Here is a 19027-nt window from a genome sequence, read left to right as displayed (position 1 = left end):
TTTTTGTCTTCTAGCAAATAAATAGTTTATTTATATTAACTTGGTTTTACATATCCAATGACAAATGAGTCCAACTTGCTTTTACATTTGTTTCGAACAATCAGTCCAACTTACTTGTGTATGAACCGTCCATTTAATCAAAATCCTTAACACAAGCATCACAGCAGATGGGGCGGCTCATTTGCCACCGGGTTGGCCGATTGTTTTTGCGTTACCTCCCCTGGAGAAGATCATAATTTGAGTTACCTCCCCTACAGAACAAATATTAGTAAAACCTCCTCTCGTCACTTTTTCCATCCAAACCCGGTTAGCTGAGTCAGCTGCTTCGTACAGCTGGATGCTCTTAGGGGAGGTAACTCAAATTATGATCTTCTCTAGGGGAGGTAACTCAAATTATGATCTTCTCAGCTAACCGGGTTTGGATGGAAAAAGTGACGAGAGAAGGTTTTACTAATATTTGTTCTGTAGGGGAGGTAACTCAAATTATGATCTTTTCCAGGGGAGGTAACGCAAATTAACCCTAAACTTAATTAGTGGACACATTTAAATTATGCTCACTATGCACAATTTCAATGGAATGAACAAACTTCAAATTCGTTCATTTTTCCACAATGGACTCAACAAATATGAAAAAAAGATAGCCAAACCAACAAATTTGTTGGTTTGTTCACTACGGCCCAACATGAGACGCCAGTTTAATTTTGAATCGCGCAGACGAAAAGAAACCACCGGCGGGTGAAATTAAGCCGCGCGGTTTGCAATGACCCGCTGGCGGATAATGTTAACCCGCTAGCGGACAACAATAAAAAAGAAACTCTTCACCTAGATGGAATTTGGCCAACGGCTACATCGGAAAGACCAGAAACTCTCATCATCCAACGACTAGAAATTTTGAGCTCTATAAATACTTCTCACTTTAACTCCATGTTCACACATTCTACACCTCTAGTCTCTTTATTCTTCTTTGAGATAAAAAAGAAACTCTTCACTTAGATGTTTCGACCCTTGTTAGTTCGGCGAGCTCCATATACTGCAGAAGAAGATGAAGCTATTTGCAGACTTTTTTTCTTTTGTATTTTTTATTAACTTAGCTTGCTTCAGAACACTATCCATGGGTGAATTTCTGGGCAATTATTCATCAGGGGTTCTGCAGCGACACCCGTAACCCGAGTCGTCGTGTCATATGTGACATAGAAAATCGTTTTCATTCGATTAAGAAAGAAGTAAGTGAATTTGTATCTTTAACCATGGAAGCCAATCGGTATAGACTCCAGGGTGAAACGAATGACGAGTTGGTAACAAGATCAAAAGAGGACTGACGAACATGGAAAAATATGGTTTTTCGTTCCGAAAATTGTTTCAAAATCCTTAAGTTGTTGAACAATTTCAACCCTTTCTTTTTAATTGTTGTTCCACCTAGTACTTCTCATCAGTGAAGTTAATGTAACTCTTAATTTTAAAAATATGTTATTTGATTTAAAACAGTCGTAATTTCAAACAATGTTACTTGTAATTGATTAAAAGTAGAATTACAAAGATAGCATGTTTAAAAGTTACAATTTCTCAAGCGTCTACCATTATTATCTTCCGAGGTTGGAGTCGTCCATTCTCCAAGATTCAGGATAACCCCACTTGCCAATAAATTTTAGATATTTTGAAAAGTGGAAGTAGATGGTTGAAGACCACTAGACGATTGTTGGAAAGAACTTGGTGCTCCAAACGTGTAAGCGGTTTGTTGTGGTTGTGTAACGGTGTAATAAGGTTCCCTTGGGTTGTAGGGAGAGAATGATGATGAAATGCGTGTCGGATCAGGTTGTATCACTGGAGGTTAAGAAACATGAACAATTTGTGGTGCTTGTGTATCTCCCACCATTATATCTTCGTACCATGATATGTTGCTCCGGGTAGAATCGGAAGACTACGAACTCCATCAACATTTATAGTAGGACTCAATTCAAACATTGTGTCCATCTGCCATTTCTGACACACATTTAAGTGTATAGACCCCATTTACCGAGCAAGCAAATACATATCGTTCATTTGTCTCATTATTAATTACTGGCATCCACATTGTAGTAATGATAATCACGTTTCATATCTTGGGAAACAATGGTGATCTTGGTTGGCTCACCTTGTGAAGTAATACTTGGCATCTCTCAAACACATGGTTATTCAAGACCCATGCGTTATAACCCTTTGAACAAGATGAAAAACTTGCAAAGGTGGTAGGGTAAGTCATAAAGCATGGTTATTCAAGACCCATGCGTTATAACCCTGGAAAATCAAACACATGGATGTGCATGTTGTGTTTACCAATTACAGGATTTGCAATCGACTGGTACCATTTGACATACTCCCTTCCACCCGTGCGTATAGCTCACACCTCGCCCATAGCATCATTCCCTCCCGAGCGACATCTGACGCGGAGGTTCGGATTTGGTGTGGCGGGTTAATTGCAATTGCATAACTTCCCTGTAATTGGAATAATAGTCTTTCTTCTAGGTACCAAACACCTCTGTCCATTTCTGGAGTGTAAAAAACAACTCTATTAGGAGAATAATCAAGAATAACTCGTACCTCCTCATTTTGAAACTCAAGAAAATTAACGTAAGGGTGGACAACAAGATTCATGTGGGTCTGAGTTATCTGTTGATACCTTTGAACAAAATTCGAAGTCGAGACGTCGCTACCAGTGCTCTTCGCCTAGTCAGTTGTGTAGTACATGTCATGTATTAGAAGTCTATGGGTAATGTCTTTAAGAACTGGTTTACCAACACGGAAGTAGGTATACCACCAATACTTCAAATTAATCTATAATTTAGTATTTTTGACCATGTCCGGTTTTTTGTTCAAAAAAGATCTTTAGAAGTGATAATTTGGATATTTACCTTAATTGTGCCCAGAAACCAATGAAGTTAGGTATACCTATGAACGCTTGATCCATCCCATAATACATTTATCCTAAAATTATAGACTCCCAATCATAATTATGGTACTTTTTCAAAATCTTCTAACACTTCAAGCCAACCAATATGAGAAACAATAGTCGAGTTTGGAAAGAGCGTTTGATCCATCAACCATTAGATAAACACTCTTTCGAGTTCAGTATATTCAACTTCATTTATTGAGTTTTTCTTGTATAAAAGAAAATGCTTCAACGTTGAACAATGTAGCCGAGCCACAACAAATATCTACCAAAGATGTAGATTTAGACCGGGCAACAGTGTATAACTTTGGAAATAAAATGTTTAAGGGATCATTCAAAATTCCAAGCATGCTCCTAGAATCTTGTTTTAGCTTCATTGTTAACTTTAAATCCCATATTCTTGGTGAAAAACTCTTTACAGAAGTACCAAAATTTCCTTTAGGACAATAGTCATCCAAAATGCTTCATTTGTATTGTATTTTTCATGAACAATCTTTCTCCACAAAGCATCAATCTCATTGGGTATCTCCATAACCATTTAAATAGTAGAGCATCATCCATACATTTCACCTTCTTAATCCCAAGGTCGATATAATGTTCTCATTTGCCGACTGTATCCCACTTTACCAGATGTCATTTTTTTTCCAGTGATATCATTCCAAAGGAAACTCTTCACTATTCTTTCGATCTTTAACTCAATAGATTTTGGCATTTAGAACAACAATATAAAGTAAACCAGAAGACTAGGTAACACATTTTTAATGAGGGGAATCTTACAAGATCTTGTCAATAAAGGTATCTTCCATCCAGCTAGCTTGGCGGTGAACCTATCAACAATCTTGTCCCACTTATGAATTTATTTATACTTGTCACCAAGCGGCAGACCGAGATAATAAGTAGGAAAATTATAATTGTAGCAACCCAAAAGAGAAGTAAAATGAGGCATGTTCGCATCATAACCAACACCATACATGCGACTCTTAGCAGAATTGATATGAAGACCAGTAAATAATTCAAAACAACGAAAAATCATTTTTAGAAACTTAACCTGCTCAATATCTACATCTAAGAATATTAAGGTAGCATATGCAAATTTCAAATGACTTACCATTGGTCCATTTGCAGAAACTCGAAAACCACTGAGATAACCATCCTATTGTGCTTATACATAATCGCGTACAAAGCTTCACCAACAATAAGAAACAAAAAGGGTGACAAAGGGTCACCCTGCCTAATGACCTTATTACTCTTGAAATATCCCTCCGAGTTACCATTTATAAGAACTGAAAACCTCACATGTTCAGCACAACATTGTACCCATCTTTTCCACTTTGAACCATAACCCATCTTCTCTAAAGCATTGGATAAAAATTGCCAATTTTGCACAACAAACCAGGGACCTTATTCTTCAATATTCAATCGATCAACTCGTTAGCTATAAATACATCATATAATATCTTCCTTTGCTTTATAAATTCAGATTACTGTTGTGATATTACATGAGCCTATGAAACCTTGAATCTCTCTGCGAGCACCTTCGAAAGAATTTTATAGACACCATTAACTAAACTGATAGGTTGCAAATCCTATACTTCTTCCACCAAAACCTTTTTAGGAATGAGAACTATGTATCTATTTTTAAGCCCCGATCATGAAAACCTTTATTTTAAAGCTCAGAAAACACCTTCGTTACATCAAGTCTAATAATACTCTAAATTTGTTGGTAAAAAGGTGTAGGGTAACCATCAGACCAAGGGACTTAGTTTTACCCAACAATTTTATTGCATTGATAACTCCTCCTCTTATCAATATGTGTTTTTAACCACTCACCTAAATCAACTGGATTTGACTTGAAATTGGGTTCACCCATTGTAGGTCTTAAATGAGTCTGAACTTGAAAAACATTTTTGAAAAAAATCAACAATACATGCTTTAATTTCAGTTTGATGAGCTGTAATATGACCATTCATATTGATTTTGGCGATGAAATTTCTTCTCCTTTTATCATACACAATTCCATGAAAATACTTGGAATTCCTATCGCCTAATTGCATATTATACACATTGGCTCTACCAGGGCCGGTCCTGAGACTTTTTTGGCCCAAATAAGACCCAAATAATGCTTATTTGTAGTAGGATAAGACACAATACCAACAGAGAAAATAGACATACCTTCTCCATTTGCAGTTTGGATGTACTCATATCCATCATAAGAAGTATAGTCATCAACATAAGAAAGATCCCTAACAATATGATTAGTAGCTCCACTGTCTGCATACCAGGGGTTCTCACCAAAAATGTTAGCATCTCCTAGCATGGAATGTAAGTTTTGAGGAGGAGATCGACCTTGATAATCAAAATTAAGCCTATTTGGAAATTCGGCAGCTGAGTGACCAGGTTTAAAAGCAAATCTGATAAGTATCAGGTTCTCCGGAAGAAAAAGATGTAGGTGGAGGTGCTGACATTAAAGTTGGAGGTCTAGGAACTTGTTGAGAATAACCTCTAGGAGATGACTGATGAAAACCTCTTCTGCCTATATGATAATGATTATAACCACCTCTCATAGGATAACCACGATTAAATTTTTGATTAAATCTTCTAGAAGCCAGAAAAGCCCTGTTATCGTAATCTGCTATAACAGACTTATATCTAGACTTAATGACAATCTCTTCACTAAGAAGAAGATTATGTAACTCAACACTAGTAACTCGAAGATATCGAATTATTATAGAAGTAGCGAAAGCATCAAATGAAGAGATCAATCCAGACAGAGTATATATTAACTACAATCTCACTATCACTAACAATAGAACCAGCAACATCTAAAGCATCAACAACTTTCATTCAGATAGGAAGTAATTGAATCATTACCTAGTTTGATGGATTGTAATTTGGTACAGAGTTGAATAGTGTGTGTTGCAGATACCTGTGAGAAGCGAGATTCAATGTTACTCCAAAGCTCATGAGAAGTAGATGCACCAGCAAAAGAAGGAAGAACCGACTCAGACATGGTGGAGTTGAGCCAAAGAATCATGGTAGTATCTTCATCTTGCCAAAGTGTGAAAGCAGGATTCACAATGTTGTTGTTGGCATGATTACGAGAGGTAAATTGCTCAGGACATTCACGTTCTCCAGTGACATAATTAGCAACTCGTAATTTATTGAGAAGAGCAAGATTTACTGACTTCCAGGTTAAGAAGTTGTCATCCTTGAGTTTGAAATTGACTATACCAGTTAATTGATTGAGGGGAAGTTTTGAAATGGATCGATTTTCCATTGTAGGTAAAAGAAAAGAAAAAGAAGATCTGAACAAAGTAGATCAAACAAGAAGAAGAAATCAAGAAATTTTGTGCAAATCTGAAAAAAATCTTGAGACAAATCGAGTGATACAGAAACAAGAAACAAGAAGTAGAGAAGATCACTCGAAAAAAGAAGAAGATTGAGCTCAAGAACACTCCATTAATGGAGGAAGAAAACAGATCGAAGGAACCCCTGAGAAAAAAATCTCAAGTCTGATACCAACATAACATAAATGTTCTTCTCATTGAAGATAAAAAAGATCTTACAGAGACCAGCTTAAACAAGAGTATTAAATACTCTTATTACAGACACACACAACCATACACAAAGTAACCAACACAGAGCTTACACGTGGAATGACAGACTGTTACAGACAGGCTGGAAAGGTAACCAACACAGAGCTTTATTACACGTGGAATGACAGACTGTCAAGGCAGTTAGCTAATAGAACAATGAGTAAGTAGAGTGTAAACTATTATGATATTCATATCCGTCCCAATTCTTTTCACAGTGGACAGGTTAAATACGATGGAGCATTAATATTTCGTTGCCCCTCTAGGCCTGTTGTCCCAAAGTGGAACTTTACCTACTTCCCCTTCCGGACCTGAGATCTACTCTTCCGTATCTCAGCTTCTACAACATTGCAATAATCTTGTCATGCCTTTAGCCTTAAATCCCATTGAGCTTCAGCCCATTATTAACATCTTCCTATGCATCCAGTTGCACAAAGGTTTCCTCCAACTGCCTGTCCACATGACCAAACTCTTCTTTGGTATTTGCTTGGTAATTAATTTCTTTGTGATCCAAATCGTGCACCACGACTTTGAACTCTTCCTCATAAACTAGAATCTGGCATTTATACAAACTTTATATCATGATTGATGACTAGTTTTTTTTTTCTTTTTTTTTCCGTTTTCACCAAAAATATATCATGTTACCATATATTGTCATTGATCTTTAATCTGCAATCGATATACTCCAATCCATATTCTAGCCATAAAACAATGATAAAATGTATTGGATGATGATAGATATCAGCGACCTGAGCTCGAAATTCGTCAACACCACCAAACTCTTTACCAAATTAATCAAAAAAGATAAAGGAACAAAAATCGTCTCGTCTGTGTGGAGTGGACACCTATAGTTACACCTAAGAGCAGTTCCTATGGGATAAACAAACTCAGAGTTTGTTCATTTTGCTCCCACTATGGCATGACCAAACATGAAAAATGAATGTTCAAATCATCAAATCAGTTGCTTTGAACATTGAGTCGTAACATCCAGCGCGGGTCTGTATTAAAGACGGGCGGCATTGCTACCTACGCTGGCGATCAAAGAACAAACGCCTGCGATTTACGAACCAACGCAGGCGTTCATGGGAAGATCGCCCACCACTACGAAAAGTTAAAAACACCTCACTTCTTCTGATTTTTAACTATTAAAGAAACATTTTAATATTTATAACTTTTTAGTTTATATAAATAAAATCATTAGTGGGACCCAACTCTTATTAGTTTAAATAAATAAAACTCTTATTATTTTATATTAATAAAATCACTAGTGGAACCCTAAAATATCAGATTTGTTCATTTTGTCTTGTTTCCCATAGTGAAGAACGCAGTTTGTTCATCCACGTTAGAGCTGTCAAACGGGCAAGCTAGGGTCAACCCGGCCCTAGCTTGACAAGCCATGGACGGGTTAGGGTCAGCCCTAGCCCTAGTACTATTCATGTACAAGCCAAAAACCCCAACCCTAGCCCTAGACGGGTTGGCTCTAACGGGTTGCGGGTTGGCTTGTTAAATGGGGTGGTTGAAACCAATGTAGTTAATATCGGATATCGGTTTGTCTCGGCTGAGGACCGGTACACTGGTACAACATTGTATCGGGGAGATCTCGGTTTCAAATATCGGTACAATATCGGTTCTAAATTTATATCTATAATTTATATTGTTTCACACAAAATTAGATAACATTAAGATGCATCAATTTTAGAAACAAACAATTTCTCTTGATATCAAATCCAACTCAAACTCAATGCAAACCTAGTGGAACAAAACTAGTTGCTCAGGAATTTTCTCGAGCATCTGATGTGCATATTTCTAGTTGTGAGGAAATGCAACATTCTGTGGATTTCTAGCACATTCCCTATGATTTCCTTCCCTGCAATCATTAAAGTCATTCTAACCATTCACACATAATAAATCTTTAGGAAAGTTTTTCTTGATGGATAGAATTGACATGACTTAGAGAACCAGAACCAAAGATGGGGCCATGTTATGAAGACATTTATAATTATAGATTTTATACTAGCATTTATAGTCAAGAAACCAAAAAAAGAGAACCAGCACCAAAACGGACCACTTATCTAATAGTAAACAAGAGAGACAGATGGAGAAATGGAGAGAGCTCGTAGCATTTATAGTCACGTACACATGGAAATCAAAATGGTTGTTGTCTATAGGCAAACCTAATTTGTGAGTACGAATGAATTGAATACACATCTATATCACATCTATGAAATGAAATGAAATGGTTGTTGTCTATAAGCAAATATCGCCGATAATACCGAATATCGCCGATAAATCGGTGTACCCTTTTTCCCGTACCGGACGGTATTATCGGTAAAAAATCGTATCGCGATATTAGGATTTCCGTATCGCTCAACATCCGATACCGGTAATATCGCCGATATATCGGCCGGTACGGGCGAAATTAACTACATTGGTTGAAACTAAAATCACTTAAATGTATAAAAAATTTAGTGGGCAGAGGGATCACTACTCCGTAATCCTAAATCAAATGAAATTTGGATTGTATTAAATCATTTAAGGAAATATGAACTTTGATTTCTAGCACAACACCCTAAAATTCTTAAATTAGTAACATAAAATTCCTAAACTAATAACTCACATGAAATTGACAGGTTGACGGGTAACCCGCGGGTTGACCCTAACCCGACTTGTTTTTACTAGGGCTAGATATGACAACCCTAACCCGGCTTGTTTAGACAACAAGCCAAGCCGAACCAGGTTAAATCAAGCCAAGCTAGGTCCAACCCGCAGACCGGGTTAGAAATCGACAGCTCTGGATCCAGGTGCCTCAACAAATTTTTATTTGTGTTTATTGCCACAAGAACTGCTCTAATGCCCAATTCTCGAGAATGTTTTACGGGAACCCAACCTTTAATTACTGCGCCTCGGCTTCCCATAGGACACATCATAGACGCGTAATTAGACGTTTGACTTTTGCATCCAATAATCCTCCTACACGCGTTTCAAGAAAGGCCAATCATTTGAACAGTAATCAACTGCTTAACCTTTTCTCCAAAGGGTTTTACTCTCCATTAAAAATGGAATCACATGATTACAGCTTCTGTCTTACGTTAACTCCAATCAGACATGAAATCCAATCAGATCTCAACACGTCTGAAAAGCTTTCGGTTACTTCCTCTGCAAATTCAGAAAAAGAAAAAGAAAAAGAAAAGAGAGATTCCCAGGAAGGAGACAATTGAAGTCAAATCTGTAGATAGATAGATTTCAATTTCCCACCGAACCATCAAATCTCATATCTTTCTTTCAACTTTCAATTCTATTTTATTCTCTTTTCAATCCCTTTCCTTTTTTTCTTTCTATATTGCAATTGGAATTCTGGTTTCATTTTCACAAAAAATTCTAAATGGGGAATGCTCTAAGGTTTCTGTATAGAAATTGTTGTGAACCAACCACTCAGGAGTCAAATCAATATCAGTATGGTGTTCCTCCTCCCTCAGCTAATCAGTATCAATATGGTGTTCCTCCTCCCAAAGCTGCTGCTACTGCTGGTGGTGTTTCAGCTTTAGCTCATGATCTAAATCACTTTCAGAACACTTCTCAGGTGAAATTTAGAAGCTTTTCTTGGTTTATTTAGTGGTTTAGAACAATGGGTTGCTCTTTGATTTTGGGAAATTTGCATAATTAGCTTACAAAATTTCTTGATTTGGATCTGCAGGTACCTGAGGGGCTCAGTCAGCTGGTTGTATCTTCAAAGAAAGCTCAAGCTAATTGGTACTTCATTCACTTCTTATTTATCAATTTCATCTCAAAAACCCAGAAATTTTTGATGTTTTGCTCAAAATGGGTTTCATTGATTGCTGAATATGAATGTATATAAGGTGGAATTGTCATTTATTGAATTTGAACCAATTGTGCATTTTATGTGTTGGTAAATTAGGATGTAGATGAGTTTTGATCTAATTGACTGAGTTTACCACTGTACTAGAATAGCAACTAAGACACAAATTGGCATCTGAATTGGTTTGAAAATTGTGTGTTGTTAAAATGTTGAAGGTACACCAAACTGTTGCAGTCATGGAAAGAAGCGAAAACGGCACCTAAAACACCTGAACAAGCATCTAGGCTTGTCATTCAGACCTTAAAGCATCACCAAAAGGCTGATGTAGAGGTGCTACATTGATTTCTAAATACAATAGTCTTATTGTTGAGCTTTTCAATTATGAGCTATGCTTTAAGAGGGTTCTTGTTTTGTTTCGATATAGGGGTTATTGAAGTATTACGGTCTTCCGCTACCACATAATCTGGTTGAGGTTCCTGCTGTAGTAACTAATCCTACTTCACGACCTCAAGGGGTGAAGTTCGAGTTACATACACTTCCGGTGAGCTCGTGTTCCTTAGAATTAGATCAATTTTTATTACTTTTCTTATTTGGAGTATTTTCACAATGTAACAAGCTATATGTGTGTACTAGGTGGATGCAAAAGCTATTCCTGATGGAGATACCTTAACTGTCTACGTTAACGCTGCGGATCCTAGAGAAGCTCCCAATGTGCCCAAGGCTGTACATGCTGCAGCATCACAACGAGCAAAAGCACGCGCAGTCAGGGATTATCCAAAGGCAGATGCACTTCATAAGACCATCATTGATGCTGGTTACAGGTTCTAGCTTGCTTATCCCAACTTGTGTGAATTCCTCAATTTTGACCATCAGTGAAAACCACCAATTCGATTTATTTATGGTTTTCTTGTTACATGTAGAGTGCTAAGTGGTACCAACAATGAGGATATTCTTGCAAAGAAGTATCGTGTTCGATTCAGGTAAACAACAATCTCATCTCTACTTGGTTACTGCTTTGATTTCAAAATAGAAACGAACCCCGGTTTGAATCTAACTTTTTCTGAACACTCCTGTTGAGTAAGAAAACAGGGGAATTGATTGCCCAGAAAGTAAAATGCCCTTTGGACAAGAAGCAAAGCAGGAACTTACGAAGCTGGTTGAAGGAAAATGTTTGTTAATTCACGCTTACGAGGAGGATCGCTATGGGCGAATAGTAGGAGATATCTACTGCAACGGGAAGTTTGTGCAGGTAACATACACCTGACCAGCAGTTTCTCTTGGTTTAATTCATTCCTTGCAAAACCTCATTCTGCTTTCTCAATTGTGTATCTTACTTTCCCATTCTACAGGAAGTAATGCTCAAGAAAGGGTGTGCTTGGCATTATGCAGCTTATGATAAACGTCCTGAGCTCGCAAAGGTGAGTAGAAGAAATCTCTATAATCTTAATTGCTCCTTTTCTTTTTTTCGGTGAGGCATTACCTAGTCATACTCAAATTGACAAAACTTTGTGCTTGGAAACAGTGGGAGAAAGAAGCTAGAACTGCTCGTGTTGGATTGTGGGCTGCAACAAACCCACAAGAGCCATGGGAATGGAGAAAAAACAAACGTGCCGGAAATTAAGTTGTAAGTACCACCTGAAATGGGACTATGGATGACTTCCATTTCCCTTGCTGAACCAAATAGGTTGGTCTTACTAAGCCAGAAACCGCAGGAGATGGAGCCGATAGAGTGTTTCATTTTCGCAGAAAGACATGGGGGATGACATCATAATGCATCATAGAGATTTCACATAAGCAGCATATTAGCAGGCTATATGACCTTCTGACTGATTACACAAACAGGACTCAGGATTAAGGGTATAATTACAGCATTTAGAACTGAGCTTTATATAATTGTATGGTAAATGTATTGTCTTAGCGGGTGTATTTATGACCAAATTATAATATTGTTGTAGAAGAAACCAGTAAGTATTGTTCATTGCTGTATTCAAACCAATGAATGAGAAAAGAAAATGCATTCATTTGTTGACAGTGTTGGTTTTAACTGTGAAGACAGTTTGAAAATGAACTTAGAACTAACCAGAAATCAACAAGAAAAAATTAGAATTCCTGCAAAATCGAAGTCTCTTTCTCACTGCAATATGGACACCCAGAGTTTAAGGAAAGAAAGAAGTTTCGTCCTCGAACATGTCCCAGTCATCATCTGAAAGAGACTCTTTTCCATCGAATTTTGTATCCTTATTCATCAACGGATGATCCTCACAGACTGAGGGTGCAGGAGTAATAACCTTCTTCGGGGTCCCAGAGGACTGATCATGTTCAGGAAACCAATCTTCTATAAGGCCCTTAGAGAATGAGCCTGAAGAAGAAACCTTCTTGCTAAACGGGACACATTCATCAAATTTTTGTTTCAGAAATTTCACATCTTTGCATATAACAGCAATTTCTCGTCTGCAACAAACAAAAGCAGAAATAAGGTCAGAAATGGCAATAAGCAAAAATATCTCTCAACATTTGATAATAAAATGAGCGGAGCAGTGATGAATAGATCTGCTTAATGAACGTGGGGGAACTTACTGCAGTACGTCAACAACACATTCGCGATCCATGTCACCGAGCTACAACAAAAGACGAGCAAAAGATCAAATCTCATTCTGTACAAATATTATTGAGTTGTGCCCATGGGTACACGAAAAATACGTTTCTTCAGACAACACTAATCTGAATGTGGCAGGAGCTATTATTACCTCGGAGTTCTGTTCTGGTTCTTGTTGTAGTCTTTCTGATTCTTGAACCACCTTCTCCATGATGAGTTCTTGTTCTCTAAGCAACTCTCGTGCAAAAGTAACCATCTCGAGGATCTGTGCATAATTACAGAATACTATGACCAGTATTTAACTAAGGTTATTTCGCGAAACATATCATTTCCTTAACTAAGGATATAAGTAGCAACCATGTCATTTGCTTCTCTTGCACGCTGCATCATCTGCCTGAGGCCTTCAACCCTCTTGAAGGTATCTTCTAAACCACCCGATGGAGCTTCCTTTTTAAAAAGTTCAGCTTTTTCCTCACGAAATTTAGCCTCTTTCATCATATTAATAACCGTCTCCATTGCTGCGAACAGAGTTTTCTGCAACATTTTCAAATGTAAGACCCAAAAATGACAGAAGTAATGAGATAAACAATAACCTGAAATCTCTAATGAGCTCCTAGATCAGTAAGAACAGTCAATTTAAGATTTCAAAGGCTCACAAATTGCAATACAATTTAGATAATTAATATTACAATGGTTATTGTTTTGTTTACCTCCTTGACTAGCTTATCATAATTACTAGTCCCATCCAGTGTTGACAGATTCACCGGTTCTCCAGTGTTATTCCACTGACAAACCATTTGATAGAAGCCATCTTGTGGAAGTGTAAATTTTCTATCATCACGTTCTTCCAATACCACCACATTATTCTTATCTTTCACATGAACAATCACAAATTTAAATTCAATCAGTTCCCCGGCGCGCCCTTTAGTTTCAAATTCAAGCTGACCTGCCCAACCTTTCTCGTTCCAACTCATATGTAATATCTTCTTCCATGAATCAAATTCTTCGGAACAACCCAAAATCCCTATATTTTCACCAGATTGTATCTGAGGAGCCCCATTTAATAGAAACCTCAGAGTTACTTTCCCATTAATCCCCATATTTTTTTCTTCTCCTCTAAAAAGTATAAAAATTATATCAGAATTAGTAGAACTAAGAACACTGGAATTTTGCTGCTGGTTTGAAGATAGCAATGGACAGCAATGGAGTACATCCCTTTTTTTTGTAGTCATTAGGTACTCCCAAGTCCTACAAACATTTATCTAGGTAGACTAAACGCATGCTTAAGTACCATTAATGAAATTTTATATTTCCTAAGCTCCTAATGAGTAAAGAAAACGAAGAGCCCCAATAAAACGCACAGTAAACGAAGAGCCCCAATAGCTAATAGGCATTGGAGGTGTAAGGTTACCAGGGGCCACGCTATTAAAGCGCTGGTTTAAATACTCAGGTTTTGGGAATAAGCAGCCAGGACGACGGATTTGAAAGAGTTTCGTATAAAGTTGCCGGATGAGAAAGATGCTCGAAGCTGTTTCCGATTTTGTTTTCTGATAGCACTTGCAAGAGAGGAAATTATACTCGTACAACAATTTCACGGCATACAAGTACATGCATCTCTATATCAATATTGACATAAATAATCATTGTTATCGATAAGTGTAATGGCACTTCTAAGCATGTTAATTAATCTTGTTATGGATAATTGTAATATCGATTTTAAACGAAAATCGACAAGTGCATGCATGCATCTAGATGAATTCGTCTTTGTGGAAGGGTTTGGCACCACTGATTCCATATGGATTAGTAGGATAAAGACCTTCATGTTCGTGTTGGACTGTGGGCTGCGAAAAACCCGCAAGAGCCATGGGAATGGAAAAAAAACAAACGTGGTGGAAACTGAGTTGTATTCTGAAGTACCACCTCAAATGGGACTATTGATGACTTCCATTGCCATTGCTGAACCAAATAGGTTGGTCTTACTAAGCCAGAAACCACAGGAGATGAGCCTATAGGGTGTTTCACTTTCGCAGAAAGACCTGAGGGATGGCATCAAATTAAAGGAACCATTGAGATTTCACATAGGTAGCATATTAGAAGGCTATATGACCTTCTAACTGATTACATAAACATGACTCAAGATTAAGGGTACAGGTTATCCATTACAGTAATTAGAATTGAACTATGTGTAACTGTATTGGCGTAGAAGTTGTAATTATGTATCAAATTGTAACACCAATAGTATTGTTGCAGTAAGAACCAGTAAATAATGTTTGTTGTTGTATTCAAACCGATGAACGAGAAAAGAAAAAGTATTTGTCTGTTGATAGTGTTGGTGTTAACTGTGAATGGAGTTTGAGTATGCAAATTGAACTTTGGAGTGAACAAGAAATCAAAAACACAAGTCCACAAACAAAAAAGTGCACATGGAAGAAAAATAGCCCATTCACAATGTCAAGTAGTCAGTCAGATCAAAGTTGCCGTAACATGCACTACAAAACAAATAGCTTCTAGGGACGGCTGTTTTGAAAAAACCGTCCCTAGAGAAGAATATTTGGGACGGTGATGGCCTGACCGTCCCTATAGTCATAGAATATTTAAATCAAGGCTAAAATATGTGTCTCAAAAAGAAAACATGTCCAAATAATATTATTGACGGTGGAACATGGGACGGTACATAAACCGTCCCTAATACCTCTTGGGACGTTTTTTGGCCGTCCCAAGAGGCCTTCTGTTTTGTAGTGATGTAACCATCACTTCTCCAAAATAGTTAACAGAAACTGAGTCTCCCTCCTTAATTTCTCCGGTAAGCATTTTATCTGCTAAGTTGTCCTCCAGAAGTCTCACGACCGTCCTCTTCAACGCCCTTGCACCATATGTGGGAGAGTAACCTTCTTCAGCTATCATTTCTTTGAACTTTTTCGAAACATCTAGTATGATTTTCTTGACTTTCAATCTATCTGAAACTTCTGCCACCAGTAAGTCGACAATCTTTCTCACTTCAGGCTTTGTTAAATGCTGAAATATAACTACTTCATCTAATCTGTTTAGGAACTCAGGCCGGAACTTTTTTCTCAGCTCTTCACCTACTTTGATCTTGGTTTGTTCAGAATCTCCACTGCTTATCACATCACTGCCAACATTAGAGGTCAATATTATTAGTGTGTTTTTAAAATCAATAGTGCGGCCTCCACCATCTGTCAATCGTCCATCATCCAAAATTTGAAGCATGATAGTGAAAACATCTTCATGAGCCTTCTCAATCTCATCAAAGAGAACAATGGTATGTGGACGCCGACGGACAGCTTCTGTCAGCTGACCACCCTCAGCAAATCCAATGTACCCTGGAGGTGCTCCAATGAGTTTCGCGACAGTATGTCTTGCATAATACTCGCTCATGTCTAGCCTGATCATGGCTTCTTTCGCCCCAAAATACTCTGCGGCCAATACTTTTGCCAGTTCAGTCTTTCCTACACCAGTTGGGCCAGTAAACAAGAAACTTCCTATGGGTTGGTTAGGGTCATTTATGCCAGTGCGAGCTCGGCGAATGGCACGCGCAACATCCTTCGCAGCTTCTTGTTGGCCAATCACACGTTCTAATAATATATTCTCAAGATTCAGTAGGCGTTCAGATTCCAAGCTTGAGACTTTTTCCAAAGGAATGCCAGTCAAAGAAGATACAGCATGTTTTATGTCATCTTCTGTCACTTGCAAAACTTGTAGAGAGCCTTGTTCCTGCAGAAGCTGAACTCTCGAGGCAGCTTCATCTATCAAATCTATCGCCTTGTCCGGGAGGTAACGATCACTGACACCAATTAGAACATCTAGCTAGTGTTAGTGTTAGGGATGGAAAACTAATAGAGATACCCTAAACATTTAAGAGATGTATATGGATAATAACGCCTAGAATATATATACTTAGAGAAAACTACATATACCTGATGTAACGATGAGACAATTGAACTGCTGCAACCAGAGCTTCATCCGTGTACTGCACATTGTGATGATTCTCATATCGTTTGCGCAAACCTTGTAAAATTTCTATCGCATCATCAACAGATGGTTCATCTACTTTAACTTGTTGGAACCGCCTTTCCAATGCCTGGTCTTTTTCAATGTACTTTTTGAACTCTTGCAACGTAGTTGCACCAATACACTAAAGCAGAAAAAATAAATAAGCATCCTGGGTGTTAAGCATATTTGAAAGGAAACGCAATGACTATTACCGTAAGTTCACCCCTGGCAAGAGGGGGCTTCAGAATATTAGCAGCATCAAGAGTATGCGCCCCTGCCCCAATTAATGTGTGAAGCTCATCAATAAAGAGTATTACATTTCCTTCACTTCTCTTAACTTCATCAATCACCGTTATTAACCTTTCTTCGAATTCTCCGCGTAAAGTTGTGCCAGCGATAAGTCGTGCCATATCAATCGAGAAAACCTGCAAACATAGTACTTTCTTTAGTATCTGTAAGTATATATAATGAAACATTACAAATCCGGCATTTTGGTAAGACTTCATCTAACCTGTTTACCCTGGAGCTTTGGCGGAATATCCTCCGAGTTTCCAATACGAAGAGCCAGACCTTCTACAATGGCAGTTTTACCAACACCAGGATCTCCAATAAGGCATGGGTTGTTCTTCCGACGCTTGCAAAGAATTTGCATTACTCTTTCTATCTCGTCCTTCCTTCCTATAGCTGGATCAAGTTTCCCCTGAAAATCATCAAGAAACCAATTCAGATTTAACTTCTCAGAAATTGCAATTTGTAATGTAAGAAGAATAAGATTAGTATGTTGGTTGTTTTATTTACCTCCATTGCAAGCGTAGTCAAGTTTGTGCCATATTTTAAGAGCTTATCCATCTTAGAATTTGCCTCAAGTCTCTCCATACTGCACTCTATCAGAAGTAGTACGAGAACTAGCAAACTTTGCTACAGGTTTGAAGATGAATGGACGGCAATGTACGTCCCTCTTTATATAGTCATTAGGTACTCCCAAGTCCTAACAAACATTTATCTTGCTATACTAAATGCATGCTTAAGTACCATTAATGAAGTTTACATTTCCTAAGCTCTTTATAAGTAATGGAAACGAAGAGTCGGCTATAAAATGCTTTGAGAAGTCCAATTTCTGCACAGTAACCGAGTACTATACTGATTAAGGTTCAAGGTCATTCATCCCCTGGCCTGCTTTTGTAAACAAGAATATAAGGGCATCTCCGATGACATGGCTGCCAACTCACAAGCAAGGGTAAAGCAGAAAGTCAAATCTACACTCTCTCATTAACCCCGGGTCTAACGACACATCATCATTTTTATTCCAAAAAATTGTTTTTTTTTTTTAAATAAAACTTACTCGATGATAATCTCAAAGCCTATGTCTTCTTCTTCTTATTCAATCAAAATGTTTTTCTTCGCTGTGAGCAATCATCTTCGGCATAGATATTGAAGCTTCTAGCTAAGGTAAAATCTTGATCATGTTTTTCTTCTTTTCTGTGCTTGATTTATTTATTTATTAACCTCCCTGTTTAATCTAATGGCTAGCTTAAGCACTTACTGTTTCGTTTTTTGTGAATGATAGTTAAATCACTTTAGTTGCTTGATTTAGGATGTAAGCTCTGTCAAATCTAAGTAAACGATTTCTAATCAAATTTGGGTTAATTCCTAATAGAGAATTTCCTCCTCTTTCTTAGTTCATTACAGTAACCAATACAGAATAAGCAAATGACACATCCAATTAACATTTGTGGGTAAAACCAAATTTGGGTTAATTTCCAAAATGTCTTTAGTTTAGGTTTGCTTAGTTGGTATTTGGAACTGAAGTATGCTTTTGATTCCCAGGTGAGGAAATTAAAATTTAGATGGGAATTTTTTGGTTTTGTGTTCGTTTAAGGTTTACCAATTCAGAATGGTTTTTTGTTTCTTCGTAGACACATTGGACTCAATGTTTTTTGTTAACAGGTGCACTTTAAAATTTTAAATTATGGCTTGGCCAGGTTCAATATCCGACCCCGACAACTAAATATGGGACTCCGATGAAAGTTTGATGAAAGTTTAACGCCCGATTGTAATACCCAAGATTCGGCCAATTCATTTTT

The 19027-nt window shown here is 37.6% G+C and overlaps 2 protein-coding genes across 2 annotated transcripts; one reads left to right on the top strand and one right to left on the bottom strand.

The window, feature by feature from the left end:
- Positions 1 to 9652: 9652 nt before the first annotated feature.
- LOC113283826 (uncharacterized 38.1 kDa protein-like) lies at positions 9653 to 12367 on the top strand. The gene is made up of 9 exons (XM_026533215.1): positions 9653 to 10099; positions 10214 to 10269; positions 10552 to 10666; positions 10761 to 10877; positions 10970 to 11157; positions 11257 to 11316; positions 11426 to 11585; positions 11686 to 11754; positions 11859 to 12367. Exons 1-9 carry the CDS (start codon positions 9902 to 9904, stop codon positions 11955 to 11957), a joined length of 1062 nt encoding a protein of 353 aa, XP_026389000.1. The 5' UTR covers positions 9653 to 9901; the 3' UTR covers positions 11958 to 12367.
- A 1878-nt stretch (positions 12368 to 14245) lies between these two features.
- On the bottom strand, positions 14246 to 17819 carry LOC113280220 (chaperone protein ClpC1, chloroplastic-like). Its single transcript, XM_026528871.1, has 6 exons — positions 17742 to 17819; positions 17455 to 17643; positions 17156 to 17368; positions 16868 to 17085; positions 15681 to 16734; positions 14246 to 14548 (listed from the first exon to the last, which is right to left on the bottom strand). The coding sequence occupies exons 1-6, from the start codon at positions 17817 to 17819 to the stop codon at positions 14246 to 14248; spliced, it is 2055 nt and encodes a 684-aa protein (XP_026384656.1).
- Positions 17820 to 19027: the final 1208 nt, after the last annotated feature.

This window comes from Papaver somniferum, chromosome 5 (assembly GCF_003573695.1).
Source record: "Papaver somniferum cultivar HN1 chromosome 5, ASM357369v1, whole genome shotgun sequence".
In the NCBI taxonomy this organism is placed as follows: domain Eukaryota; kingdom Viridiplantae; phylum Streptophyta; class Magnoliopsida; order Ranunculales; family Papaveraceae; genus Papaver; species Papaver somniferum.
The sequence above is the reverse complement of the archived record's forward strand: the minus strand, read 5'-3'. Positions and strand labels throughout refer to the sequence as shown.